General features: G+C 37.9%; 1 protein-coding gene across 2 annotated transcripts in view; it reads right to left on the reverse strand.

The window, feature by feature from the left end:
- The window catches only part of LOC144966113 (sodium-coupled monocarboxylate transporter 1-like), a 49,962-nt gene that overhangs the window by 34,980 nt on the left and 4,982 nt on the right, over positions 1-10,000 (reverse strand). Inside the window, exons 1-3 of one of the 2 annotated variants that reach the window (XM_078902209.1) lie at positions 7,423-7,568; positions 6,203-6,405; positions 4,164-4,388 (exon numbers count right to left, since the gene is read on the reverse strand). In XM_078902209.1, coding sequence (XP_078758335.1) covers positions 4,164-4,388; positions 6,203-6,319 — 342 coding nt within the window. In that variant the 5' untranslated portion in view covers positions 6,320-6,405; positions 7,423-7,568. Of the gene's footprint in view, positions 1-4,163; positions 4,389-6,202; positions 6,406-7,422; positions 7,569-10,000 lie in introns of those variants that run through there. The other variant, XM_078902210.1, reaches the window with a different exon arrangement.

Consider the following 10,000-nt stretch of genomic DNA (forward strand, 5'->3'; position numbering starts at 1 on the left):
ATTAATTTAACCATGACCCAAAACAGCGTTCGCCAATTTTTTATTTATTTATTTATTTTTATTCTTTTTGCTTTTTATCAAAGTTGATCATCTCTAGATTAAATATCTGAATAGGGAATGAGATTAGCAGAAGAGTAGCGTCCCTTGATTGGACGTCACCCATAGTCTGTGACGTCACCGGCGGAAAAGTTATTAGAGAGAGAACGTCATGTTGGTTGTGCGCATGCGTCTCTCTCTCTCTCTCTCTCTCTCTCTCTCTCTCTCTCTCTATATATATATATATATATATATATATATATATATATATATATATATATATATATATATATATATTATATATATATATAGATATATGACATGCATCTCTTGTAAACTAAATCACTCTTCGGTGCCTTCATCGTTTGACTCATCGTCTGACACGGAAGCAGCTGGATAAAGACGATTTCGACAGTTCTCGTGATCATGCATGACATTTACAAACTGTTTCGCGACAGCACATCCATATTTTGATTGATGATCCACACGGCTTTTCAGGGGAAAAATCCGTATTGAATAGTCTCTATCACTCCGGTGGTACACTTGATTGAACACAAAACTACAGAAATTCTTTCTTCATTAGATATCTCGGAGAGGAATGGACTGGATGAACTGGTCATCATGGCACCACACCTAAACGATTTCAAGGCCCGACTGACATGGGCCCGCGCCCAATGAGGACGCCGCTGAAATACAACCAGACCATTGGTTTCTTCAGCGCCAACCATACAGATACAGATGTGTTGCTGGGCACTGTGATTGGAGCAAGTGAATTGGTTGCTGGAAAGCTTCATCCATCCAAAATCTTTTTGTTGGAAATCTGGGGGAGTTTTTTCGAAGATGAGGTTCATTTGAATCGATTGATATTTGAAGGACGAGTTTTCTGGCCAAATATTTAAAATATGGGGTTTTCTGGAGTACGGCAGTGTAGATAGATCTAAGTTGACCACTCCGGCCTTTGCTATTGTTTTTATTTATTTTTTTTTTTGTTTTTTTTTTTTTTTTTTTTTTTTTTTTTTTGCCATCCGCGTTTATGAGTAATTCTCGCTAAACTGTATTAAACAGACTATAAACGTTTAAGGTTAAACATAGTTTTGTGTGTTCGTCCGGTATACTTCCGGATGGCAATGTTGTGAGCGTCTTGGCCAAGAGCATACTATCGATTGTCCAGTCCTATGAACATCAATTACTGAAAGGAAGTATTTTAGCACACAGTTGTAGTATAGCTCATCTAGAATGCAACAAAATGTTTTTTAAATGATCCAAAATGATTTCAGGCAAAAAAGAGAGGCTTTAACCCTCTCCTCACCAGCAATTTTCAGAATTTTACCTGATACTTCATATTCACCCAACACATAAAGAGATTTTTCAAACAGAATAGTAACGACTGTATTCTATATTTTGTTCAGAAAAAAATGAGCTCTGAAACACAGTGTCAAGTTATACCAATATCAAAATGAAATCAGAAGAAGAAAGATGTTGGCTGCACTTAACAAATGTGACGATTTTGCTCTAGGTGGTATGGAAAGGGTTAAGCCGTTCTATATAGCGATCATTTATGACTTATGCAATTGTTTGAAGTATGCCAAAGACCAAATTGACTCCAGATTGTTTAGAGTTCACTACAGTTATTAACTAAGTTGTCATTTGAAGTTATTAAGTTATCCTTTTTGACTCTATACTTTAAGACATCACTAAAGCTATTAACTAAGTTGTCATTTTTGACTCTATACTTTAAGACATCACTAAAGCTATTAACTAAGTTGTCATTTTTGACTCTATACTTTAAGACATCACTAAAGCTATTAACTAAGTTGTCATTTTTGACTCTATACTTTAAGACATCACTAAAGCTATTAACTAAGTTGTCATTTTTGACTCTATACTTTAAGACATCACTAAAGCTATTAACTAAGTTGTCATTTTTGACTCTATACTTTAAGACATCACTAAAGCTATTAACTAAGTTGTCATTTTTGACTCTATACTTTAAGACATCACTAAAGCTATTAACTAAGTTGTCATTTTTGACTCTATACTTTAAGACATCACTAAAGCTATTAACTAAGTCGTCCTTTTTTACTCTATACTTTAAGACATCACTAAAGCTATTAACTAAGTTGTCATTTTTGACTCTATACTTTAAGACATCACTAAAGCTATTAACTAAGTTGTCATTTTTGACTCTATACTTTAAGACATCACTAAAGCTATTAACTAAGTCGTCCTTTTTGACTCTATAATTTAAGATTTCTCTAAAGTTATCAACTAAGTTTTCCTTTTTAAGACTCTATTTTTTAATATATCTCTAAAGTGATAAACAACATTGTCGCATGTCCTTTTTACTTAATGCTTTAAAAGTTCTCTAAATTTATTACTTACGGAGGTCAAAGGTTTGAGAATTTTTTGCCAAGATGAAGGTCATTTAAATCGATTGATATAATTTAAAGGACGAGTTTTCTGGCCAAAATTTTGAATACGTGTTTTTCCAGAGTACGGCAGTTAACTGGTAAACACCTTTAAAGATGCACGAAAAACCTTCTGGGAGACACAATTAGTTGGTTTACTTCTTTTGAATATGCAAAATCGAAAGTGATTCTCACTCTGATTGAGTCATTTAGAGATAAGAAGAAAGAAGAAGAAAAAAAAATACGAAGGAAAAGAAGATGGAGAAAAAGAATAAAAGAAGAAATAGAAGAAATAGTTCATAGTAGTAGTATCAGTAGTAGTCGTGGTAGTAGTAGCAGTAGTAGTAGTAGTAGTAGTAGTAGTAGTAGTAGTAGTAGTAGTAGTAGTAGTAGTAGTAGTAGTAGTAGTAGAAGAAGAAAGAAGAAGAAGAAGAAGAAGAAAGAAGAAGAAGAAGAAGAAAGAAAAGAAGAAGAAGAAGAAGAAGAAGAAGAGAAGAAGAAGAAGAAGAAGAAGAAGAAGAAGAAGAAGAAGAAGAAGAAGAAGAAGAAGAAGAAGAAGAAGAAGAAGAAGAAGAAGAAGAAGAAGAAGAAGAAGAGAAGAAGAAGAAGAAGAAGAAGAAGAAGAAGAAGAAGAAGAAGAGAAGAAGAAGAAGAAGAAGAAGAAGAAGAAGAAGAAGAAGAAGAAGAAGAAGAAGAAGAAGAAGAAGAAGAAGAAGAAGAAGAAAGAAGAAGAAGAAGAAGAGAAGAAGAAGAAGAAGAAGAAGAAGAAGAAGAAGAAGAAGAAGAAGAAGAAGAAGAAGAAGAAGAAGAAGAAGAAGAAGAAGAAGAAGAAGAAGAAGAAGAAGAAGAAGAAGAAGAAGAAGAAAGAAGAAGAAGAAGAAGAAGAAGAAGAAGAAGAAGAAGAAGAAGAAGAAGAAGAAGAAGAAGAAGAAGAAGAAGAAGAAGAAGAAGAAGAAGAAGAAAGAAGAGAAGAAGAAGAAGAAGAGAAGAAGAAGAAGAAGAAGAAGAAGAAGAAGAAGAAGAAGAAGAAGAAAGAAGAAGAAGAAGAAGAAGAAGAAGAAGAAGAAGAAGAAGAAGAAGAAGAAGAAGAAGAAGAAGAAGAAGAAGAAGAAAGAAGAAGAAGAAGAAGAAGAAGAAGAAGAAGAAGAAGAAGAAGAAGAAGAAAGAAGAAGGAAGAAGAAGAAGAAGAAGAAGAAGAAGAAGAAGAAGAAGAAGAAGAAGAAGAAGAAGAAGAAGAAGAAGAAGAAGAAGAAGAAGAAGAAGAAGAAGAAGAAGAAGAAGAAGAAGAAGAAGAAGAAGAAGAAGAAGAAGAAGAAGAAGAAGAAGAAGAAGAAGAAGAAGAAGAAGAAGAAGAAGAAGAAGAAGAAGAAGAAGAAGAGAGAGAAGAAGAGAAGAAAGAAGAAGAAGAAGAAGAAGAAGAAGAAGAAGAAGAAGAAGAAGAAGAAGAAGAAGAAGAAGAAGAAGAAGAAGAAGAAGAAGAAGAAGAAGAAGAAGAAGAAGAAGAAGAAGAAGAAGAAGAAGAAGAAGAAGAAGAAGAAGAAGAAGAAGAAGAGAAGAAGAAGAAGAAGAAGAAGAAGAAGAAGAAGAAGAAGAAGAAGAAAGAAGAAGAAGAAGAGAAGAAGAAGAAGAAGAAGAAGAAGAAGAGAAGAAGAAGAAGAAGAAGAAGAAGAAGAAGAAGAGAAGAAGAAGAAGAAGGGGGTGTCAATCCTTATTGCATACCTCATAAATGCTGGTTATCCGTAGAGGATAGATGAGTGGTAACAATGTCACCGTACACAGTGATGTAGCCAACCCATAGCCAAGGCCAATGTAAATTGCCATCGTGCCGTATGTGTAGACCTCAGCAGGGATTCCCAGTAGGCTCACTGCCGAGTTAAAGGTTGCGAACAGTGAGAGGCCGACTGGAATTATTCCCAGATTTCTTCCACCGAGAAGATAGTCTTCCTGAAACAGTCAGGAAATATTTCGAGAATTTTCCAAAACAAAACAAAACATGGACGTTCCGGTTTTTCCCCTTTATCAAACCGAAACGCGAAAAGTCGATTTTATCTGTTTTCGTATATTAAATTGAAGCTTACATTGAACTTCACACTGTTATTTATGTATGCAGCACAACATTAAGGTGTTCAAAGTCTTCACATAGAGGGGTGCGGGTTTCCTGAGGGCTGGTTTCGTAAAAATACAAACGAAAAAGATTTTGGGTGGGAACGCTACTGAAGCATTTCCATGTTTACATTTTCGTTAGTATTCAAAGTATTACAGGTCTTTGCTGATGAGGGAAAAGGTACAGGGACAGGTCAGATGAAAACAGTGACCGAGAGCCAAAACCCCGGATTCAATGGATACAACTGCCGAGCCAGCAATGAAAAGATACAGTGAATGACATAATCAGTCGGATGGTGAAAAGGTTTGAACTGAGATATTGCCAAGTTTAGTTAGACGGTCATTTTTTTTTATATCAAAAATGAATTCTTGTCATAAATGATTAAATCGACTCATTTGTAGATCTTCGGGAAAGATCAAAGCTTAATTTCACTTCTAAATATTTATTACAGCTATTCAAATTGAAAAAGTATGAAATTTGAGAAAAGTTGCTGGATACCTTTCCCATACATCTCGCCATAACTTCATGAAAAATCACCCGATTTACTTCAAATAAAGATTAAAATTTTATGGGGAGCATATTCTTTCAGAAAATGCAATAAAATGAAATCCAAAATTTTCACCTTCCGACTGATTACGTCATGCACTGACACTGAATAATACGCTGAGAATGCTTTCAATCTTGCTCAGGGTAAATAAATTGGTCACTGACAAAGTTAGTTGTAATAACTGTTATCATTTTCCTCATGGAAACTGCGACTTTTAAGAATGTCAAAAAGACAGGTTTGTTATAGATAGGACATGAAATTGACGTCACACAGCTCTTTGCTATTGCTTTTAGCCAGCCATTTTTATGTAGCAATAGTTGTATCGTATGGCTACACCTCCAAATTCATTTCGTCAGCCCAGCTTCGAAAGTCTTCCTCCGCCCTTAGAACTGTTTCATAGCCACCTTCAAGCTTAACCATTTTTATGGGTAGTTCTAATTAAATGTATCAATCAGACTATAAACGGTCACTGTTACTTACAGTTTCGTGTGTTAGTACGGTATATCCAGCTGTCCGAATGTTGTGTGGAAATTACCTGAGCGCACAGTATCAATTGTAGGGACAGCGTGGCTCAGCGGTATGGTCTTTGCCTCGTACCAGAATGTACCGAGTTCTACTACCCGTCGCGCTGTGTGGCCGTGAGCAAATCACATAATTTTAGCTCACCTTGTGGCGCTGCACTGCGGCTGACGCTTGGGTTATTCCAGTCTTCCCTTGGAATAGATTCTAGAGAAAAATTTCCTCTTAGGGATGAATGAAGGGAATAGGCTTCAACAGTCGTGACGTCACTTCCCTCGTAATGACGCATAGTAACTTAGTAACTGGTTCTAAATTATCTGGAACAATGGCGGCCGCCCTTATGAAATACTTCTCCGACGAGCATAAAAGTGTATCCAGGGGAGAAAACCATTATAAATCTGATCATGTTTTGACTTTTATACATTCTGATCACATGACACGTGAAAAAGTTCTAGCCAGCATGAAGAATAAAAATTACCGATTTTCTTTGTTTAGAACCAAGCTGCTCGTTTCTGGGCGGACGTGACATCAGACTATTGAATCCAATTTATTTATTTATTTATTTTTTTTTTAGAACACGAGAGTTACCTGACTTGTATGTTTCCTCCCAGCAACAGCAAAGTAGACACCGATGGCCATAGAAATGGACAGCATGACAGCCATGATGACGTAATCCGTCACGCCAAAGGAGACAGATTTTTCCATGGCTGAGGAGGACTTTTGATGAGAGGGTTACAGTAAACAATAATGGGCTGGCTGGCTCTCCACCTTGCTTGATATTTTTGTTTTCTCTGTAATGAGAAATAAAACTAGGAAAGTGCCTGCTCCACTCACTTTTCTAAAGGAACAGCGTAGCTCGGTGGTATGGTCTTTGCTTCGTACCTGAAAGGTACCCAGTTCGACTACCCGCCGCGTTGTGTGGCCTTGAGCAATCACCTAGCCTTAGCTCACTTTGCGGCGCTGCACTGCGGCTGACGCCTGTGTTATTTCAGTCTTCCCTTGGAATAGACCCTAAAGAAAAATTTCCTTTTAGGGATGAATAAAGGGAATTTATTTATTTTTATTTTAAATAAAAATGTGACGTCCAAAAACTGGTTACAATCTCATTGGAAGTGTAAATCACTCTTCTTGGGGATTGGATACATACTTGTGTACTTAATCTTCTAGTGTCAGAGTGATGGCATCTTATTGTCTGGTCTAAATATATGCTGGTCGTCGATAAAGACCATCCAACCTCGCTCTTTTGGGAGTCACGATATCTCAGTTGGTAAAGCACTCGCTTCACACGCAAAGGGATCGAAATCCATCCCTGGTGCAGTCCAGATTTATTCTGACACCCACCCCCCGCCCCTGTCCACCCACAGTGATTGGGTATCTGGGTCTGTTAGATCTGGCGGAAAGTACTTTGTGATAGACCAGCGTCCTATCCATGGGTAGCAAGCAATTGCTATTGTCCGTTTCACGCTATAAAAACGGGGATAAACTCCGACTCCATGGGCCTCATGGCCCTAGTAGTAGTAGTAGTAGTAGTAGTAGTAGTAGTAGTAGTAGTAGTGGTAGTAGTAGTAGTAGTAGTAGTAGTAGTAGTAGTAGTAGTAGTAGTAGTAGTAGTAGTAGTAGTAGTAGTAGTAGTAGTAGTAGTAGTAGTAGTAGTAGTAGTAGTAGTAGTAGTAGTAGTTTTGCGTTGGTTTGAGAGTATTTCCATAAGAAGAATGGGCCTATAACAACTTGGGTAATCAGACTTGTAAATAAGAAAACGTCGCACTGAATAATACACTGTTTTTCTATATTTTATTTTTAACAATTACCTGCTTCCACCTTATTCAAGAATTTACAATCAAATGTAGAACTCTCACACCAAATCAGGCAGTGTTTACAGTGTTTACAGATCATTGATTAGATAATTCATTATCCATGATAGGTCCTGTCTACTCCAGGCAGATGCGGTGCGTGACAAATTTAATTGTCAACCATTATTCGACGCATAGGATTAAATTTAATGCACTTTTATAACCTGGTTATTCTTGTTATATTTGTATGCTATGCGGCTATGTGGTCTAGTGGTATGACACTCACTTTCGGATCGGAAGGTCCTGGGTTCGAGCCTCGCTCGGCGCATAGTTGAGTCCTTGGAAAAGGCTCTTTACTCACATTCTCTCACCATACTCATGTATAACATGAGTACCTGGCGGTTAACAGCGTTGTCTCTGTCCTGAAAAAAATTGTAATATCGCCTAACAGGCATCATGTCCTGTTCTAAATGTTAAGTGTTGCTGTTGGCCAGGCACCCCCTGTAAAGCGCTTTCAGCACGTTTAATGGATATTGCGCTATATAAAAGCTCAATTTTTTTTTTGTCAATAAAGATCATCCATCCTTGCTCTTTCCCGTCCCGTAATCCTTGGAATCAAGGAGCCAAGGACTGAGGGCGTAAACCAAACTTCATTTCCAACAACATTGAATCAATTGAGGGGCAGCGTGGCTCAGCGGTGCGGTATTTGCTTCGTACCCGAAAGGTACCGAGTTCGATCACCCGCCGCTGCGCTGTGTGCCCTTGAGCAAGTCACCTCGCCCTAGCTCAATTTGCGGCGCTGCATTGTGGCTGACGCCTTGGTTATTCCAGTCTTCTCTTGGAAAAATATTCCCTATGGGATGAATATAGGGAATTTTTGTTAAAAAAAAAATAAATAAAAAAAAAATATATATATATATATATCAAATTTAGAAACAACAACCGAAGAACTGATTTCAACAACACAAGGAAACATCCAACTGCCTCAGCACCCTAACACACATGGTGACATTCTAAAACTAAGAACACTTGCACTAGACAGAGATTTTTGAAGCAGATTACTAACTGGATACTAGAAACAGACTGACACACTCGAAGTAACACACACATTATGACTAGCGTCAATAGTGACAGCGTAGTAGTGCAGCCATATTCATTCATTCTTTCAAATCTTGGACTCTGCCTATAAAATAGTTTAAAATGTAGAGGTTTCGGATTGGGGACAACACAGACAGACAATTGACATTTCGAGTACAAACCCTTCGTCAACACAACAATATAAACAAATGAAAGTCGAAAACAATAAATAAAATAAAACGCAGTAGAACTCGTATCGTCTGTTGTGCTGACGAAGGGTTTGTACCCGAAGGGTCCATTGACTGTATTGTTCCCATCCCAAGCATCTCCATTTTCACTCTTTCGTTTGTATTTTCACGATCTCAGACTTCAGGCAGCCCCCACAAGCTCTCTACTAAAATAGCTATGACACTTTATGATTCAATGATATGTAACCAATTCATTATTCATTGTTCTCGTATAGACTGTTTTTTTTTTAAAAAACTTGAGCTTTTATATAGCGCAATATCCACTAAACGTGCTCAAAAGCGCTTTACAAGGGGTCCCTGGCCAACAGCAACACATAACATGAAGGACGAGACATGACGCCTGTCAGGCGATATTACAAATTTTTGGGACAGAGACAACGCTGTTAACGGCCAGGTACTCATTTTACACCTGAGTACGGTGAGAGAATGTGAGTAAAGAGCCTTCTCCAAGGACTCAACTATGCGCCGAGCGAGGCTCGAACCCAGGACCTTCCGATCCTAAAGCGAGTGTCATACCACTGGACCACATAGCGGCAGAATTACATACAATACACACGTCCACGGATTTAGGAACCAGAAAAGTAGAAAGCGTGACGTCATGACTTTGCTCTCCTATTGCTCCAAACACAGAGTGTCTTTTTCAAGTAGGAAGTTTGAGTTGCCTGCCTTGTCCCACGCTTGACGTGACGAAGAATAAATTAATCGTTATTTTGACGAGTCATAGTGCATATTATGAATGATATTATTGCAACCCTGTAATCTACAACAGGCACGGAAACCGTCAATAGAATATGTAACTTGTCACTTCAGTTCGGTAATATGTCGGGGTGTTCAACGTGCTGTAAAAAAAATTGAGCTTTTGTAGAGCGCAATATCCACTAGACGTGCTCAAAGCGCTTTACACAGGGGTCATAAGCCAATATTATAACACTTGACAATTGTGCGGCTATGTGGTCTTGCGGCATGACACTCGCTTTCGGATCAGAAGGTCCTGGGTTCGAGGCTCGCTCGGCGCATAGTTAAGTACTTTGAGAAGGCTCTTTACTCACATTCTTTCACCGTACTCAGGTGGAAAATGAGTACCTGGCCGTTAACAGCGTTGTTTTTGTCCAAAAAAAGTGTATTATCGCCTAACAGGCGTCAGGTCTCGTCGTACATGTTAACTGTTGCTGTTGGTTAGGGATCCTCTGTAAAGCGCTTTGAGCACGTTTAGTGGATATTATGCTATATCATTTAAGAAAAGCTCAGTTTGACAAGAGGCCTGTCAGGCA

Source organism: Berghia stephanieae, chromosome 2 (genome assembly GCF_034508935.2).
Source record: "Berghia stephanieae isolate SIO BIC M18660-M18661 chromosome 2, UCSD_Bste_1.3, whole genome shotgun sequence".
Classification (NCBI taxonomy): Eukaryota; Metazoa; Mollusca; class Gastropoda; order Nudibranchia; family Aeolidiidae; genus Berghia; species Berghia stephanieae.